The 18924-nt window shown below is 37.3% G+C and overlaps 1 protein-coding gene across 1 annotated transcript in view; it reads left to right on the top strand.

The window, feature by feature from the left end:
* Positions 1-18924, top strand: part of VKORC1L1 (vitamin K epoxide reductase complex subunit 1 like 1) — a 67483-nt gene extending 48559 nt beyond the window's left edge. Inside the window, exons 2-3 of the mRNA XM_069485615.1 lie at positions 13955-14064; positions 18631-18924. Coding sequence (XP_069341716.1) covers positions 13955-14064; positions 18631-18857 — 337 coding nt within the window. The 3' untranslated portion in view covers positions 18858-18924. The remainder of the gene's footprint in view (positions 1-13954; positions 14065-18630) is intronic.

Consider the following 18924-nt stretch of genomic DNA (forward strand, 5'->3'; position numbering starts at 1 on the left):
GTATTGACCTTATATCGTGTAACATTATAAGCGCACTCACTTCTTAATTCTAGGAGCTTTTTTATATTTTCCTTTTATGGAAATAAATAAAGACCACCCAAATAAGGACAAGTAAAGGCTATTATTCAAAGCTTGCTATAGCAAAGACATCAGCCACCATTATTTGCATTTGGCATAGACTCAAAGGAGATTCTAAAAGAGGAATATAAAAGCTTTAGCGTGAGAAAAAAAGACGACCACAGGTATTCCCTGATTGGAAGTTGTTGGCATGGAGGAACTGGGGGCGGAGCTGACTAGACATGGGTCATCTTATGTGATTGGTTGGGGGAACAATATTTGGCTTTTTGTGGTTGATGCTAAATTGGAAGCAGAGTAAAAATTAGTAAAAATTAGGGAAGCTGGCAGTTATTGACCAAGTCCTGGCCATTTGGGACTGCTTACTACAGAAGTTGTAGTTTGGCTTCTTGGATTGGTTGTGGGTCAGAGTTCTGTATTTATATATAGTCTGGCCATTGTGTGTATATTCAATCTCTCACGTGGGATTTTCTACATAGACAGCAATGTCTGCATGCAGAGTTTTATTTCTTTTCTAATCTGTGTGCCTTTTTTTCCCCCTTCTTTTATTGTGCTGGCTAGGACTTCCAGTACAATATTGAATAGGAGTGGTGAGAGCAGACATTCTTGCTTTGTGCCTATCTTAGGGAGAAAGAATTGAGTCTTTCCCCACTTTCCCCATTGAATGTGATGTTAACTGTAGGGTTTTTTTTTTAGATGACCTTTATCAGAGCAAGGAAAATGCCTTCTCTTCCTAGTTTGCAAAGCATTTTCATCATGAGTAGATGTTGTATTTTGTCAAACACATTATCTGCATCTATTGAGATGACGGTCTGGTTTTTCATTAGTCTATGATTAATGATACTGGTAGATTTTTGAATGTTGAATCAGCCTTCATTCCCAGAATTAATCCCACTTAGTCATGATATATTATCCTTTCTGCATATTGCTGAATTTGATTTACAATATTTTGTTGAGGACTTTTGTGTCTATTTTCATGAGTAATATCGGTCTGTATAGTGGGGTTTTTGTTTTTGTTTTTATCTTGTTTTTTGTTTGTTTGTTTGTTTTCTTTGTTTTTTGGTGCGATTTTGATATCAGGGTAATGCTAGCCTTAGAAAATGAGTTGAGAAGTGTTCCCTCCTCTTCTGTTTTCTCAAAGAAATTGTGTAGAATTGGTATTATTTCTTGTATACTTAGTAGAATTCGCCAATGAAAGCACCTCATTGTTCTCTTGGAAGATTTTAAACTATTAATAGGACTATTCAGATATCCATTTCCTATTGAGTGAGTTTTGGTTATTTGTGAATGACAAAGTCTTGGCCTTTTCATCTAAGTTGTCAAATCTATGGACATAGAGTTGTGTGTAGTATTTATTTGCTTATTATCCTCTTAATGTGTATAACTGTCTACAGTAATAACTCATCTTTCATTTCTGATATTGATACTTTGTATCTTTTCTCTCCTTTGTCAAAGGTTTATCAGTAAAGGTTAGCTAGAGGTTTATCCATTTTATTGATCATTTCAAAGAACCAGCTTTTGGTTTCATTTGTTTTCTCTATTGTTTTTCTGTTTTAAGTTTCGTCGATTTCTGCTGTAATCTTACTTAGTTTTGTTTTTTTTTCTTCCTTCCCTCCTCCTGTTTGCTATAGATCTAATTTATTCTTCTTTTTGTAGTTTTTTTGAGGTGGAAACTTAGAGTAAGGATTTTCTTCTTTTCTACTTATAAGCATTTTAATGCTGTAAATACTACTTTAGCTGCATATCACCAATTTGGATTTGTTGTGTTTTTATTTAGTTCAAAATGTTTTTTTAATTTCCTTGAGACTTGCTCTTTGATTCATGGATTTTCTTGGTTTTTTTTTTGTTTTGTTTTGTTTTTTTTTTTAGAACTGTGCTGTTTAGGCTGGGCACAGTGGCTCATGCCTGTAATTCTAGCACTTTGGGAGGCTGAGGTGGGAGGATGGCTTGAGGGCAGGAGTTCAAGTCCAGCCTGAGTACCAGTGAGACCCCAGCTAAAGAAAAATTAGCTGGGCATGGTGGCACAAACCTGTAGTCCCAGCTGCTTGCGAGGCTGAGGCAAGAGGATCACTGGAGCCCAGGAGTTTGAGGTTTCGGTTAGCTATGATGATGCCACTGCACTCTAGCCTAGTCAACAGAGTGAGCCCCTATCTAAAAAAAGTGTGTTAATTTCCAAATAGTTGGGCATTTTCCAGATATCTTTCCGTATGATTTCTAGTTTAATTCCATTGTTAAACTAGAAAGGTATACTTTGAAGATATATAGAAAGATATACTTTATATGATTTCAATTATTTTAAATTTGTTAAGGTTTCTTTATAATATGTTTATTTATATTTGGTTTATGATGTGATCTCTCTTGGTGAAAGTTCCATGTGTATTTGAAAAGAATATGTGTCTGCTATTCTTGGGTGGAGTATTCTGTAAATTTAAGGTCAGGTTGGTTGATAGCTCTATTCAGGCCTTCTGTACTCTTTCTGATTTTCTATCTACTTGTTCTATCAATTACTGAGAAAGATACATTGAAATCTTTAAGTATAATTGTGGATTTATTTTTCCTTTCAGTTCTATTAGTTTTATTTCATTTATCTGCAGATTCTCTCGTTAGATGCATACACATTTAGGATTATTTTGTCTTCTTGATTAATTTACCTTTTTATCATTACATTTTCTCATGTTAATACAACCACTGTACCTTTTTTTCTTGTGGTAAAATATACATAACATTTTAACCATTCTCTAGCTTTCTTTTAATTAGTGTTTGTATGGTATATCTTTTTTTCATCTTTTTAGTTTTAACCTATCTATGTTATTATATTTAAAGTGAGTTTCTTGTAGACAGCATATAATTTGGCCTTTTTGGTTTTAGGTTCAATTTGACAATGTCTGTCTTTTAATTGGTATATTAAGACCATTTACTTTGTTATTAATATGTTTAGATTTAGGTCTAGCTTTTTATTATTTGTTTTCTGTTTGTTCCTGCTCCTTTTTGGTTCATCTGTTCCCCATTTCATTGCCTTCTTTAGGATATTTGGATTTTCCTTTTTGTATTTTATCTACTAACTTTTTGTTTATATTTCTTTGTATTATTTTTGGAATGACTGCTCTAGAGATTACAGTATACATACATAGCCTTTCCATATTCTACTTAGATTTTATATTTAAGAACTTCAAGGAGAATATAGAAATCTTAGAACTATAAAGATCCTTTTATCTTCCCCTGTTATAACTGTCATGTGTTATATCTACATGTATTGAAAACCCCACTCAACAGTATTAAATTTGCTTTCAACAGCCTTACATTTTTAAAAATTAAAAATGTCTTTTGATAGGGCCTTAGTTTTTTAAAAATGTTATTATAAATTAACAATTTATAATTGTATATATTTATGGGCTACAAAGTGATGTTATGATATATGAATATAATATAGAATAATTAAATCATGCTACTTATGATATCCATCACCTCAAATATTTATTTTTTGTGGTGGGAACATTTGAAATTTCCTTTCTTAAATTTTGAAGTGTATAATACACTACTATTAACTATATTCATCATGCTCGCAAAATAAAACTTATTCCCCCTGTCAAACTGAGATTTTGTATCCTTTGATCATCATCTCTCCATTCCTCCCACCTCCCAGCCTCTATAACCACCATTCTACTCTCTGCTTCTATGAGTTTGATTGTTTTAGATTCTACATATAACTGAGAACATGTGGTACTTCTCTTGTTGTACCTGGTTTATTTCACTTAGCATAATTTTCTCCAGTTCCATCCATGTCGTTGCATATGATAGAATTTCACTCTTTTTTTAAGGCTAAACAATCTTACTTTTTTTTTTTTTGACAGAGTCTCGCTCTGTTGCCCGGGCTAGAGTGAGTGCTGTGGTGTCAGCCTAGCTCACAGCAACCTCAAACTCCTGGGCTCAAGCAATCCTCCTGCCTCAGGCTCCTGAGTAGCTGGGACTACAGGCATGCGCCACCATGCCTGGCTAATTTTTTCTATATATTTTTAGTTGTCCAGGTAATTTCTTTCTATTTTTTTAGAAGAGATGGGGTCTCGCTCTTGCTCAGGCTGGTCTCGAACTCCTGAGCTCAAACGATCCTCCCGCCTCGGCCTCCCAGAGTGCTAGGATTACAGGCATGAGCCACTGTGCCCAGCCAATCTTACATATTTTAAAGAACTTAAGAGAAAAAATAGTCAGTCATATTTACCCAGATATTTGACATTTCTGTTGTTCTTCATTTCTGAAGTTCCGTTATTTCCGTCTGGTATGATTTTCCTTCAATGTGAAGAACTTCCTTCAGCATTTTTCTTAGTGCAAGTCTACTGATAATAAGTTCTCTTAGTTTTCTTGTTTTTGAAAGTGTCTATAATGATGAGGTCTGTCTGGAAAGTATCCAGCCATTGTTAATATAACAAGAACGGTGTTTTTCATATTACATGGCTGAATATGTTCCAGACAGACCTCGTATTCTTTTTTTTTTTTTTTGAGACAGAGTCTCACTCTGTTGCCCAGGCTAGAGTGAGTGCCATGGCGTCAGCCTAGCTCACAGCAACCTCAAACTCCTGAGCTCAAGCGATCCTCCTGTCTCAGCCTCCCGAGTAGCTGGGACTACAGGCATGTGCCACCATGCCCGGCTAATTTTTTCTATATATATTTTTAGCTGTCCATATAATTTCTTTCTATTTTTAGTAGAGATGGGGTCTCGCTCTTGCTCAGGCTGGTCTCGAACTCCTGAGCTCAAACGATCCGCCCACCTCGGCCTCCCAGAGTGCTAGGATTACAGGCGTGAGCCACCGCGCCCGGCCTGACCTCGTATTCTTGATCCCTCAAAGATATTCTTGTTGGATATAGAATTCTTAGATGACAGTTCTTATCAGCACCTTAAAGATTTTGGCCTCCATGGATTCTAATGTGAAACTGGTAGGCATTTGAATTATTGTCACCTTATATGTAATGTGTTGTTTTTCTCTAGATGCTTTCAAGAGTTTTTTTCTTTTTCTTTTCTTTCTTCCTTTCCTTTCCTTTCCCCTTTCCTTTCTCCTTTCCTTTCCCCTTTTCCATTTCCTTTCCCTTTTCCCCCTCTCCTTTCCTCTCCTTTCCGACAGGGTCTTGCTCTGTTGCCCAGGCTAGAGTGCAGTGGTGTTATCATAGCTCACTATAACCTCAAGTGATCCTCCTGCCTCAGCCTCCCTAAGTAGCGGGGACTCCAGGTGTATGCCACCATGTCTGGCTAAATTTTCTATTTTTTGTGCAAACAGGGTCTTGCTGTGTTGCTCAGTCTGGTCTCAAACTCCTGGCTTCAAGAGATACTCCTGCCTCAGCCTCCCAAAGTACTGGTATTACAGGTGTGAGCCAGTGCGCCTGGCCAAGAGTTTTTTTCTTTATCTTTGCTTTTTAGTAGTTGGATTTTGATGTGTCAGGGTATGGTGTTCTTTGAGTTTATCAACTCTCATATTCACTGACTTCTTGAATCTGTACATTTTTATATATGGCTAAATTTGAGGGTTTTAGCCACTATTTCTCCACTTCTTTTTGTGCACCAGTCTCTTCTCTGTCTCCTTCCAGAACGCCAATGAAATGAATGTTAGACCTTTTGATGTTGTCCTACAGGTCCCTAAGTCTCTATTCTTTTTTTAAAAATCTTTTTTCCTTTCTGTTTTTCAAATTTGATAATTTACGTTACTCAGTCTTTCAGTTCACTGAATCTTACCTTTGATATCTCCATTCTATTATTGACCTCATCCAGTAGATTTTTAATTTCAGATATTATATTTAGTTCTGTACTTTCCACTCAGTCCTTTTTATGGTTTCTCTTTTTCTACAGAGAATTTCCGTCTTTCTAGTCATTTCTCTTTAGCATCACCCTGTAGAACATAGGGTAAGATAACTGTTTTAAGCCTTATTCTGATAATTCTAAAATCTGTATCATCTCAGGATTGACATCTGTTCATCATTTTTTCTCACAGAGAATTTTAACCTATCTCACTGTTGCAGTTCCATGTGACTGGCTTCCCCCTGAGAGTGAAGCAGTGAGAGAAAAGAGAAAAAAAATAACAGGATTCCTTCCACATGCTTAAGACCATGGGGGCCCCTTTTCTCGTTTCTCCCAGGCAAAGAGACACACAGGCTTTCCCTCAGGTTTTGAGGTGCCTGGTCTGCTGGCTGACCTTTAGGCAAGGCCAAGAGAGAAAAAATAAATAAATATGAAAACAATCTGTGGGTGCCCCCATGTTCCTCCAGCTTACATGGGTCCCTTTTCCTCATCCTCTGACCAGAAAGAGGGATTTTTTTTTTTGCTGTGTGCTCCCCTTAGGCAGTTCTGCAACTTGGGCCACTCTTGGTTCAAAGGCAGAAGACAAAGGAGGGGGACCAAAACCCCAGGCAACTCCGCTGTACTGGATGTTCCTCAAGTTTTGACTTCCCTCCCCTATTCACCAGCTATTTTTATTCTTCAGAGTCCTTGGTTAGTTGCTCTTTGTATTGTCCAATTTTTAGTTGTAATCAGTGGAGGAGAACAGACGTAGTGGGCATATTCCATTTTGTCCTGCATTAGAATTGGCATTCAGATTTTTAATGCCTTGGTCTCACAAATGAACAGAGAGTCCTCCAGTATGACAGATAGACATATATAGATATGCATCCAAGGAACTCAGGAACCAAAGATGAAGCAGCCAGAAGTAAACTTAAACATTAATGATTTTATCTCCTTAGATCTAAGAAAAAGTGATATCCTTAAACAAAGCAAGATGCTATTTATGTAAAAGGAACAATCAGAGAATAAGAGGGAACACTTAGAAATTAAACATTAGGGAGCAGTAAGTTTAATAAATGAACTTACTAGAAGGCCTGGAAGAGTATATCATGCTAATCTAGAAAATGGAGCAAAAGGAAAAAGATGAAAAATAGAAGAAAAGATCAAAGAAAACTAAAGGGTCAGCTTAAGAGGTCCAACTTTGGCTAAAACATAAAAAATGAAAAATTTCTACTGTTGAAGAGCACGAATTTCTGGACTGAAAGGGCCTACCAAGGACCCTTCACAACGAATGACTGAAGACCCGCAGAGGCACCATCCCTTGTGACATCTGAAAACACTCAGATTAAAAAGAAGATTCTTAGAGCAAAAATAGGTCATGTTCAAAGATGAGAATAGCATCAGATTTTTCAAAGACCAGCTCTGGAAGCAGGATAGTAGAACAATGTCTTTTAAAAAATTCCGAGGGAAATTGTATTTAATCTATAATTATATACCCAAACAATCAGTCAAGTGTGATAGTAGAAGAAAGACATTTTTAGACTTTCAGCATCTCAGAAATTTTACCTCTGGTGTGTTTTTTTCCTCAAGGAAGCTATTAGAGGATTTTTTCCACCAAAACAAGTAAGTAAACCAAGAAGAAAAGGAAGATGCCCAATCTAAGAAATGGTGCAAGGAACCTAAGAAGATGCAGTGTAGGGAAGAGACTGGAGGTCTTAGGGTGACAGCTGTGCAGCAAGCCTAGACAGCAGCCAGCCTGAATCAGGTTGGCCAGAGTGGATCAAGAAGGTTGAGGGTTCCAGGAGTGATGTCTCCAGGGGAAAAAAGCAATCGATCCATAGATTTCTTGATACGGGTGATCTTGTTTAAAATATCGCTCAAAAGGGCTTTGGAAAATTAATGATGGTAACATAGAAAATGAAACAAATATGAATTATTAATTCCAGAAAAACAGTTTGTGCACAAAAGGAAATATAATCACAGTTTATTGTAGGTATTTCTGTTATAGATAGTATAACATGTTCATGAAAAAACTCATTTTCTACAGAATTGAGCCTTAAAAATACCAGGGCTAGGAACCTACACCTACAAAAGTCTTAACAAATCAAGTAAAAGGGAATGGGAGTGGGGATTAGAGTAAACTATAGTGTTCAGGAACGCTCACTTGTGATAAGTCCTTACGGAAACTCAAGGGTAAGCTGAGATAGTTACTGCTTTTAGAGGAAAGAACAGGTGTTTAATTGGGCTGGTGCACATGGAGAGGCTAGCAGAGTTCCATTTCTTGATCTGGGCAGTGGTTATAAGGGTGTTTGCCTTCTAATAAATCTTTAAATATATATTAATAAATATATTAGTTAATATATAATTAAATATATTTCTATTTTTTAAAAGGACATCAGGGTAGTGGTTATCCTTTGCGGGGAGTAACTGGAAAGGGAGCACAAGGCTGCTTCTGAGGTGCTGGTATTGCTCTACTTTTTGATGGGTGCTGGTATACAAATGTATTCAGCTGGTGGAAATTCACTGAGCTTTATACACTCGTGTATAGGTTTCTATACCTAAATGATGCTTCAATAAAAAGTATTTTTTAAAAATATCAGGGCTTAGGGGACAGGAGTGAGGGAGACCACTCAAAACCCATGTAACCTTGCAACCAGATGATGAAGAGAAAGAAATAATAATGCTAGTAAAAAAAATAGTCAGAGTTTAAAGACATTTTAAATTTCAAATAAATAAATATGGGGTAAATGTAGGGCTTTACCTTGGAGTACAGAGGGGGAAAGGTGAAGGTCGCTCGATGGATGGGGATATACAAGGAAGGACCGAAGCAGTGAGTTGTGGAGACGATTGTAAAACAAAGATCGGGGAGAGCCACACACTGAGCAGCTTCAGGAAAGCAGGAGGCCAGCGATGGTGCGGACTGTTTCTCTGGCCTGCTGCATCCTGGCCTAGTCACAAACTTTCGTTCAGTGACACAAAACTTTAACATTCTGGGGAAAATTATGTCTGGACTGTGCAACTTTGTGTTGTATTGATGTCATTCTCCTATTTACCGATCACCTATGACTTGAGTCACTGTCCAAGAACTTGTGTTGTAACAGAACAGACCATTCTTGGCTCCGTGTCAAACAATACAGTGATAACCATGTAAACAATATATATTATTTCAACCAAAAATTCGATACAAGCATAAATTGTGATATAATTGGGAGAGGAAGTGGGGTGAGGGGAAAGTGAAAATGTACTAAATCATAGTCTAGCCTACCATATAGTGATAGGTTGTCTGAAAATGATGAGTACAGCATTTTGTAGAAAGAAATTTGTGGGTAGATCCTGAAAGAAACCACTAAAATGAGTTGAAAGTGCTCGTCTCCGAGGAGGGTACCTCAGGGATCACAGAACTGCTATTTTTGGTTCTAAGTCTTGTAGCACTATTTCTTAAAACTATGTATATGTATAACTTTAATAAAATTGAAAATAATGAAAACAACAACAACAAAAAATCTTACCAAATGAGTATACAAGTCTTCCACTAAGTTCCTCATAAAATCTTATGATAGTAGCTAGGCACAGTGGCTCGAATCTCTAATCCCAACTACTTTGGAGGCTGATGCTGGAGGATTGCTTTTGAGCCCAGGAGTTCGAGATTAGCCTAGACGATATAGCAAGAACCCATCTCAAAAGAAAAGAAAATCTTATGGTAGTAATCACAAGCATTTACTGAACATATAGTATTACCATATACCATCTGAAGCCCAAAACATATATTATCCCATCTTTTTACACTTTTCAGGATCCTTTCTTCCTTTTTAGTGGTTATGGCCCTTTGGGTTCTTGAGATAACTTGAAAAAACAGATGGACCTTTTGGCTGAAAGAATTTTAAATGTTATTTAACACATAGTGTCTACCATGACCTGAGAAAGAGGCCATTTCTTGATACAAGCTGATCATTTCCACAAAAGAAACTTTGACAAAGATTTTATAAACCCAGACATTAACTTCTATGTTTCTAAGGTCTATAGTTGTTTAATTTTGTCATCTGGATCAATATACATATTTATATGATTATTTTTTTCTCTGAAAAGTCATTACCAAATTGATGATGTATCATAACCTATGAACTTACAATGAAGGAAATGTGGATTATTTTTCCATCTTTGTCCAGATGTCTTCCCTCCCATGCACCATACTGTTAACTCTCACAACAAAATGGTAGCTCTTGTTTTATTCAACAACCTTATCTCCTTTGATTTGCCTTGACATTGAGTTTTACTTGAAATTTTATTATCAAGAGGGCTTGTTCCTATCAGAGGGATGGGTGAAAAATTATAAGAACATTCGTAATTGGTTGAGGCAGCAGAAACAAATATATACATAAAGATCTATCTATCTATATATATACACCAAAAAAGCTTTATGTCCCAAGAAGTGGAAGCAATCCAGATGTCCATCTATGGATGAATGTACAAACAAAATGTGGCATATACATATAATGGAATATCAGCCTTAAAAAGGAAAGAAGTCCTGTTTCGTGCTACAACATGGATGAAACTTGAAGTGAGATAAGCCAGTCACAGAAAGACACACACTGTATGATTCCATTTATATGAGGTATCAAATCCATAGAAACAGAAAGCAGAATGGTCCGTAGCAGGGGCTGGGTGGGGAGGGCAGTCACTGTGTAGTGGGTGCAGAGTTTCAGTTTTGCAAGATGAAAAAGTTCTGGAGATCTGTTTCACAGCAGTGTGAACATACTTAACACTAATGAACTATACACTTAAAAATGATTAAGATGCTAAATTTTATGTTGTATTTTTTTTTACCATAGTAAAAAAAGAGAATTTTAAAATTCTTGTTACTAAGAGTAAATGTTGATATTCTTAAAGTAAGATGGTAAAAGCAAGACAATTAAACATTGATTGGTAACAAAAATTTAAATTACAAAGAAAAAAGCAAATGATTTCCAAAATATAAATAATGAATAAATAAAGGTAATCAGGAGTTTAAGCTTACTTGTGAATATATTTATCTATTGAAATATAAAAGCATGTTTGCCATTTCTATGTCAGTTCTAGCTATTGTCTCCCATCCGAGTACTACCCAGGCCTGACCCTGCTTAGCTTCCGAGATCAGACAAGGTCAGGCACATTCAGGGTGGTGTAGACATAGACCAGTTCTAGCTGTTGTTAAAGAAGACGTTTCAGGGACTGATGGTGGAAGTATAAATAGCTGTAACATTTTTGTACACTCTTTTGCACAGTAACAATAGCTTTTAAGATGCTCATGCCCCTTGATCAAGTCATTTCTCTCTTTGTAGTTTATCCTATGGAAATAATGTACTATGCAGAGAGATATTTTGTACAATATGTTCATTTAATGTTTGATAATCATGAGAGGTGAAAACAGCCTAATATTCACTGACAGGGATATCTTAATTATGGTATTTCTTCTATAAAATATAAAATGTTATGCAACATCTAAGATCAAATGGATAGATACTTGGGGGTTTATTACACTGTTTTGTTCACTTTGTGTATGTGCATTTGAAGCTTTCCATAATAAAAAAAATTTTTTAAAGCAACATTCTGGCATGCCATATTAGAAAGTCAAAGAGAATATTTAGAATTGGTAAAGCAAGAAATAGCAGTTAAAGCATATTATTTAGAAATGTGAAGGTAAATAGTGAAAAACAGTGAAAACACATCAAAGTGGATTCCTCTGTGGATCAGAACTGAGTGTGGGGAGGTCTGGAATAAGGAATCTCTGTGTTTTAGAAGGCTTTTGATGTTATTTTATTTTGAAACCTTGTGCATGTATTACTTTGATAATATATTCATTCTGGGATTACTGCATTGTTTTCAAGGAAAATACCCATGTGAACTTATGTGAATAATTAGGCATAGACCAGTGGTTTGAATAAATAAAAATTGTTTGCCCATGATAATTTTGGCAGCATGCCAATTATTTCCATTGCCAAAGACAGTGATTTAAATTTGAATTCCTTCTTCAGATGAGTAGGGCTAAAACGTTTGATTGCATATAGTTTCTCCCAGTCTGTGCTCTGGGCCCCTCCAGTTTGTTCTTTACACAATAGCCAAGGGTGATCATAAATAAGCTTATCTCACTCTCCTGTTTAAAAGCCACCAAATGTCTTTCATTGCAATTAGAATAAAATTCAGACTCTTCATCATGGCCTACAAACAAGGCCATAAATAATTTAAATGATTGGACCCATGCCCAATTCTCCTGTCACTCTCCTCCATCACTCTGCGTCAGCCTTGATGGCCTTTTCCTGCACACCCGTAGCTCATTCCTACCTCAAGGCCTTTGTCCTTGCCATTCCTCGTGAGACTGACTTCTCATCATTTAGGATTTGATTCAAAATTTAACTCCTGGAAAAGGCCCTCCCTGACCGTCTCCTCCACAGAGAAGCATCCTCTACCTCTTCTCTGTCTAGAACAGTGGATCTCAGAGTGTGGTCTTCAGACCAGAAACGTCAGCATCATCTGGGAGCATTTTATTTTGTTTTGTGTTTTTTTTTGGGGGGGGGGGGAGACAGAGTCTTACCCACCACAGACTTACTGAAGGAAAATCTGCATTTTAACAAGATCCCAGAGTGATTACACTTTAAATTTTCAGAAGCAGTGATCTAGAGTATCCTCCCTCTAATTTTCCTGTGTATCTGTTAATAGGCATGTCCATTTCCGAAGGTAACTTAGTCATCTGCTTACCTGTTTATTACTTCTCATCCCTACGTAGAATATAAGCTCCACAGGGGGCAGCACCTGGTCTGGCTTGTTCACTCCTGGATCTGCAGCACCGAGCAGCATGTGTACACCTAGTTAGTATGTGCTCAACAAGTATTTGATGAGTGAAAGAATGAATATAATGCATATTATTTGGAGATCTCTGAAATGTATAACTGTATAATAAAAATGTTCATGGCTTTTGCTTGCTTGTAAAATTGGGGTCATTCTTATCTCCCAGTATCATCATTATGAAGGAGTTTCACTCTATGTCTTGGACATTGAGTAGTAATAAACTAGTGTGACCAATAAAGATTCACTTATTTATCCTTGTTTTCAGGCAGTTTGTCTTCAGAACCAAAGTTTAGGTTTTATTTAGAGTGTTTCTCTACTGACTTAATGCCATAATTGGTTTTCTTTGGTATTTAAAAAGCACTCTCAGCCACAGTTAACATTATCTTCAAAGGTTTTTATCCAAAGAAAATGTTAGTTTGATATTTTTATCAAGTTCTATTAAATCAGAGTTTAATAATCCTTTTTTAAAAATAAGAAAATAGGATTCTGAAAATGTTAAGTCAAATGCAAAATTTGAAGTTGAATTGCAAATAAAAACTGATGGGGCACATAATGTTATCAATTTTTTACTTTTGAAATATGATTCCAGGAAAGACCTATAATTTCTGATATTGTCCTACATTGAAAGATACATTCCCAGGATATGTTTCCTAATGCATATCCTGGTAAAATTTGTCAGGAACACTTTTCAATCTATATACTTTGAATGAAGAAATAGGACCGCTTACATCAATGGCTTTTAAACTGGGTGCGATTTTGCCTCCTAGGGGGTATTTGGCAATGGCTGAAGACGTTTTTGGTAGTCACAGCTGGAGGTAGGGGGAGTGCTGCTAGCATCTAGTGGGTAGAGGCCAGGGATCCTGATGGTTATGTAATGCTCAGAACAGCACCCCACCAAAGAATTATTTAGCCCAAAATGTCGGTGGTACCACTGCTAAGTGACCCTGGCTTAAATTGGGAGAGGCCTCCTTCTGCAAATACTGCTGCCATCGGAAAAAGAATACTTTGTTCTACCTTTTGGAAAAGAGAATATATAGAAAATGGCAACTTAGAGATTCAGATGAGTATACTGGCACTTTTACTATGTTCATTTTAGATCATTATTTTTAATCAGGTGAATATGGAAATCTAACAACTGGCCTCCCTCTTTGGGGTAAATCACTCTTTCAACAAAAGACATTTAAGAAATTTGGCAACTTAGTTGGTTTTAGAATTGGATAACATTCTCAAATAATTTTACAGTTTTGAAAATAGGGAAATTCAAACATAGGGTTATTGGTTTTCCTTATTTTACAGATGGGGTCGAGGATTTGGTCTTTTGGGTTCCATTTTTGGAAAGGATGGTGTATTAAACCAGCCAAACAGTGTCTTTGGACTTATATTTTATATACTACAGTTATTACTTGGTAAGTATTTATACACCGATACAAAAATAAGTTTGTTATATTCCATTTAGTACTTTGTATCTTTGCCCTGAAGTGTCTTGATATTAAATAAAAGCATATGCTAATGATAGAACCACTAGTTTGTAACATATTTTTGTGTTGTGAAAACTTGATTCACTAAGATTTTTATGATGCTAATGTTGAAATTGGTGTCAGTTGGTGTTTAATCATGGATATAGCATCTCATGATGTGCAGAAAAACCAGTCCCATTCAAGGAAATTATCACTCCAACCCAGTCTTCCCTGTAAACTCTTTATTTTCTAGATTCTGTAGCTATTTAAAAATATCATGTATTGAGGGCCGGGTGCGGTGGCTCACGCCTGTAATCCTAGCACTCTGGGAGGCCGAGGCGGGTGGATTGAGCTCAGGAGTTCGAGAGCAGCCTGAGCAAGAGCGAGACCCCATCTCTATTAAAAATAGAAAGAACTTATCTGGCCAACTAAAATATATATAGGAAAAAAAATTAGCTGGGCATGGTGGCGCATGCCTGTAGTCCCAGCTACTCGGGAGGCTGAGGCAGGAGGATCGATTAAGCCCAGGAGTTTGAGGTTGCTGTGAGCTAGGCTGACGCCATGGCACTCACTCTAGCCCGGGCAACAGAGCGAGACTCTGTCTCAAAAATAAATAAATAAATAAATAAATCATGTATTGACAAAACATTACCAGTAAACTATATTCATAATTCCATCAACTTTACATATCTATCTATTGTCTTTTTAAAATAATTTTATGTGAATTCATGTATCAATATAGTGTTTTCTGTCCTCTTAAGTGTTTGTTATTGTTGACATACAGATTTCGCTTTTTTTTTTTTTTTTGAGACAGAGTCTTACTCTGTTGCCCAGGCTAAAGTGCCATGGCGTCAGCCTAGCTCACAGCAACCTCAAACTCCTGGGCTCAAGCGATCCTCCTGCCTCAGCCTCCCGAGTAGCTGGTACTACAGGAATGCACCACCATGCCCAGCTAATTTTTTCTATATATTTTTAGTTGTCCAGGTAATTTCTTTCTATTTTTTTAGTAGAAATGGGGTCTCGCTCTTGCTCAGGCTGGTCTTGAACTCCTGAGCTCAAACAATCCACCCACCTTGGCCTCCCAGAGTGCTAGGATTACAGGCGTGAACCACCGCGCCCAGCTGAAATTGATTTGTTATGAGGCAAATTGTAAATTTAAATTTTTCTCAATAGTCCTATCAGGTTTGCCCAGTTATATTTATCTTGCAGAAATACAAAGATGTATGCACAAGGATATTCATAGCAGTACCATTTAAAATAGCAAAAAATTGGTAGTAGCTTAGCAATAGGTAATGGTTGAATAAATTAGAAAATACTATGTAGCCCTTAAAGGAAAAAGGGGGTCTATATTGTATATCCTGGAAAGATCAAGACAATGTTTAGTAAAAAAAAGCAAATTGTGGTATAATAACTATAGAATAAATATATGTTTGTTTTTGTGCATGTAAAAGTATAGAAAACGCTCTAGTGGTTGGGGAGGAGGGAGAAATTTCACTTTTTATTCCATTTATTTGTTTTGTTGGATTTCTAGAGAAGAATATAAAATGTAAGCCCAAATGCAAGGCATAGTTCATTTTCCCTTAATAGAAAAGCCTAAGAAAATCCTTTGACTATTTTAATACTTGAAGATAAAGGTGAAGCACTGAGATTTCTATTTATTTATAATATTAATTTGTTAATTTCACCGTCTATATATTTTTTTACATCATGTGTCATATATATTTTTTCCATTCACATGTTATGACATTTTTTTAAGGCTCTTCATACGCTTTTTTAATGTCAGTGCCTCTGTCACTGGAGGCACATTTGCACTCACCTAACAGTTTCCAGAGCACATCATCCTCATCCCCTTCTGAGTGTTCGAGATACACCATTTTTAATTTAATTTTTCTATAGGTCATAATACATTCACATGGTTCAAAAGCATAACAAATATAAAACACTATACAGTGGAAAATCTGTCCAATCCCTGTCTCCGTTGGCCCGGTTTCTACTGCCCCTCACCCCTGACTGGGAACTTGTTATTCTTGTTCTAGAGTTTCTTTATGCATATACAAGAAGATACAAATATATAATCTCAATGTTCCTCCTTTTTTAAATATAAAAGGCAGCTGCTATACGCACTGTTCTACAGCTTGCTTCCCCCCCACCTTTTTTTGCTTGACAGATACATCTTGGTGACTTTTCCAAGACTTTTCCATACCAGTACGTTAAATATCTTCATTCTTTTTTACAGCTGCAAAATATTCCACTGCATGATTGTACCATCATTTATTTAGAGTTACAGCACATTTTAAATTCCATTGGGAATTTTACCCCAAGCCACAAGTACTTAGTTACATTACAATAGTATTTGACTAACAGTCAGTATTAACTCCTTTAATCCTGCTTTATATTAGGTCATTTAATTCTCCCAACAGTCTTGGGAAGTAGGCATGATTATTATTCCAATTTTACAGTTGAGTAAAGAGAGGCATGGAGAAAGTAAGTTGCCCATGTCATTTTGAAACTAACTTTTGTAGATAAAATTAAGATGACAGTATTAATTTTTGAAATTTTAGTTGTTTAACATAGATGAAGTCAGCAAGCTTTTGCAGTAGAGGGCCAGACAGAAAATAGTTTAGGCTTTGCTGGCTGCCGCAGCCACTCAACTCTACCTTTCTAGTGTAAAAGCAGCCACAGGCATTGCATAAATGAATGAGCATGGCTGGGTTCCAATAAAACTTTATTTACAAAAGCAGGTGGCTGGCCAGACTTGCCAGTCGTTGGCATAAGTAATTTAACAGCATCTTAGTCTCAAAGCGCCTTATTTTAATAGGCGTTGTTCTTTAGTTTTGACCGTCCCTGTGGCTGTGCCGTGGGCAGCCCATGGGCATTTTCTCATTGGCTTTCTTTTCGCCAGTGGGCACCATGATATTTCAGTTCTTTGACTTCTTTTTTTTTTTTTTTTTGAGACAGAGTCTCACTTTGTTGCCCAGGCTAGAGTGAGTGCCGTGGCGTTAGCCTAGCTCACAGCAACCTCAAACTCCTGAGCTCAAGGGATCCTGCTGTCTCAGCCTCCCGAGTAGTTGGGACTACAGGCATGCACCACCATGCCCGGCTAATTTTTTCTATATATATTTTTAGCTGTCCATATAATTTCTTTCTATTTTTAGTAGAGATGGGGTCTTGCTCTTGCTCAGGCTGGTCTCGAACTCCTGAGCTCAAACGATCCGCCCACCTCGGCCTCCCAGAGTGCTAGGATTACAGGCGTGAGCCACCGCGCCCGGCCTCTTTGACTTCTTTAAACCTGCTACCACCTGTTCTTACATTTTCCTGTTTCTATTATCCTTATCCATTAGCCATTGGGTAGGAAGGTAGTTTAATATGCACTGCCTTCTCTTTCCTTGAAAATAAATGCACATATTTCCCATACTGTTGGCAATAGGAAGTTACAGAACAATACATGTGAAGATAGAGTCAAGAATTCAGGCACATTTTTGCCTTGGGAGCCCTGGCTTCGCACACAGAACTAGCCGCCTTCTTGACCAGGGTTGACCCACATGTGGCCAACTGGCTAAATATGGTTTCCCTTATTCGCCAGGGTGGGCCCTTTCTGAAATGTTTATCAAGATCATTTTTTTCCTTCTTCTTCTTCTTCCATGTTGGTGTAGTCATTTCCCATTATGGATTTTTGATTAATTTGATCTAAACATGGAAAAGCAAATTTTACTTTCCACAGATGGGGAGGTTGTAGTGAAAAGCCAGGGAAAGTTCTCACGAAATGTGTAAGGTTTGGAAGAAAAGGCTATGGTCCCTACATTCGTTTATTCATTAGAAGAATTGGGGCTGTTGATTTTATAGATCGGCTTCATTGCTCAGTTTGATTGTGAGATTGTATATTTTCTTTTTTTTTTTTTTTTTTTTTGGAGACAGAGTCTCACTCTGTTGCCCAGGCTAGAGTGAGTGCCGTGACGTCAGCCTAGCTCACAGCAACCTCAAACTCCTGAGCTCAAGGGATCCTCCTGTCTCAGCCTCCCGAGTAGCTGGGACTACAGGCATGCACCACCATGCCCCGCTAATTTTTTCTTTATATATATTTTTAGCTGTCCATATAATTTCTTTCTATTTTTAGTAGAGATGGGGTCAGCTCCTGAGCTCAAACGATCTGCCACCTTGGCCTCCCAGAGTATTAGGATTACAGGCGTGAGCCACCGCGCCCGGCCAAGATTGTGTATTTTCTTTGCATGCATATCCTTAACCCTAACCCTGACCCATGTATATTGCAAAATATATAGTATTTCATCTGAAATATTGATAAATAAAAAATTAGTTATAAAACTAGTATTTTATCTGCAAAGTCAACCTGTATAATCTTAACAAAATAGACCAGTAGTTCTTGTTCTCAGATTTCAGAGTTTTGCAGTAAGATCAATATTCAAACACTGCAGCGAATCATGAGATGTTCCCTTTAACTCAGAAGCTTTCTCTCCGTTGTCAAGGCCCGACTGAGCCACGTGTCCCTTTCTCTCGCAGGCCTGACGGCGAGTGCAGTTGCAGCGTTAATCCTCATGACGTCTTCCATCGTGTCTGTGGTGGGGTCTCTGTACCTGGCCTACATCCTGTACTTTGTGCTGAAGGAGTTTTGCATCATCTGCGTCATCACATACGTGCTGAACTTCATTCTTCTAATCATCAACTACAAACGACTGGTTTACTTGAACGAGGCCTGGAAGCGGCAGCTGCAGCCCAAGCAGGACTGACAGCCCGACAAAACTCTAAACTGACAGTCTCAAGTCCCTTTTTTCATTAAGTTTATTTTGCAGCAAT

The sequence above is a fragment of the Eulemur rufifrons genome, chromosome 14 (genome assembly GCF_041146395.1).
Source record: "Eulemur rufifrons isolate Redbay chromosome 14, OSU_ERuf_1, whole genome shotgun sequence".
Taxonomy (NCBI): domain Eukaryota; kingdom Metazoa; phylum Chordata; class Mammalia; order Primates; family Lemuridae; genus Eulemur; species Eulemur rufifrons.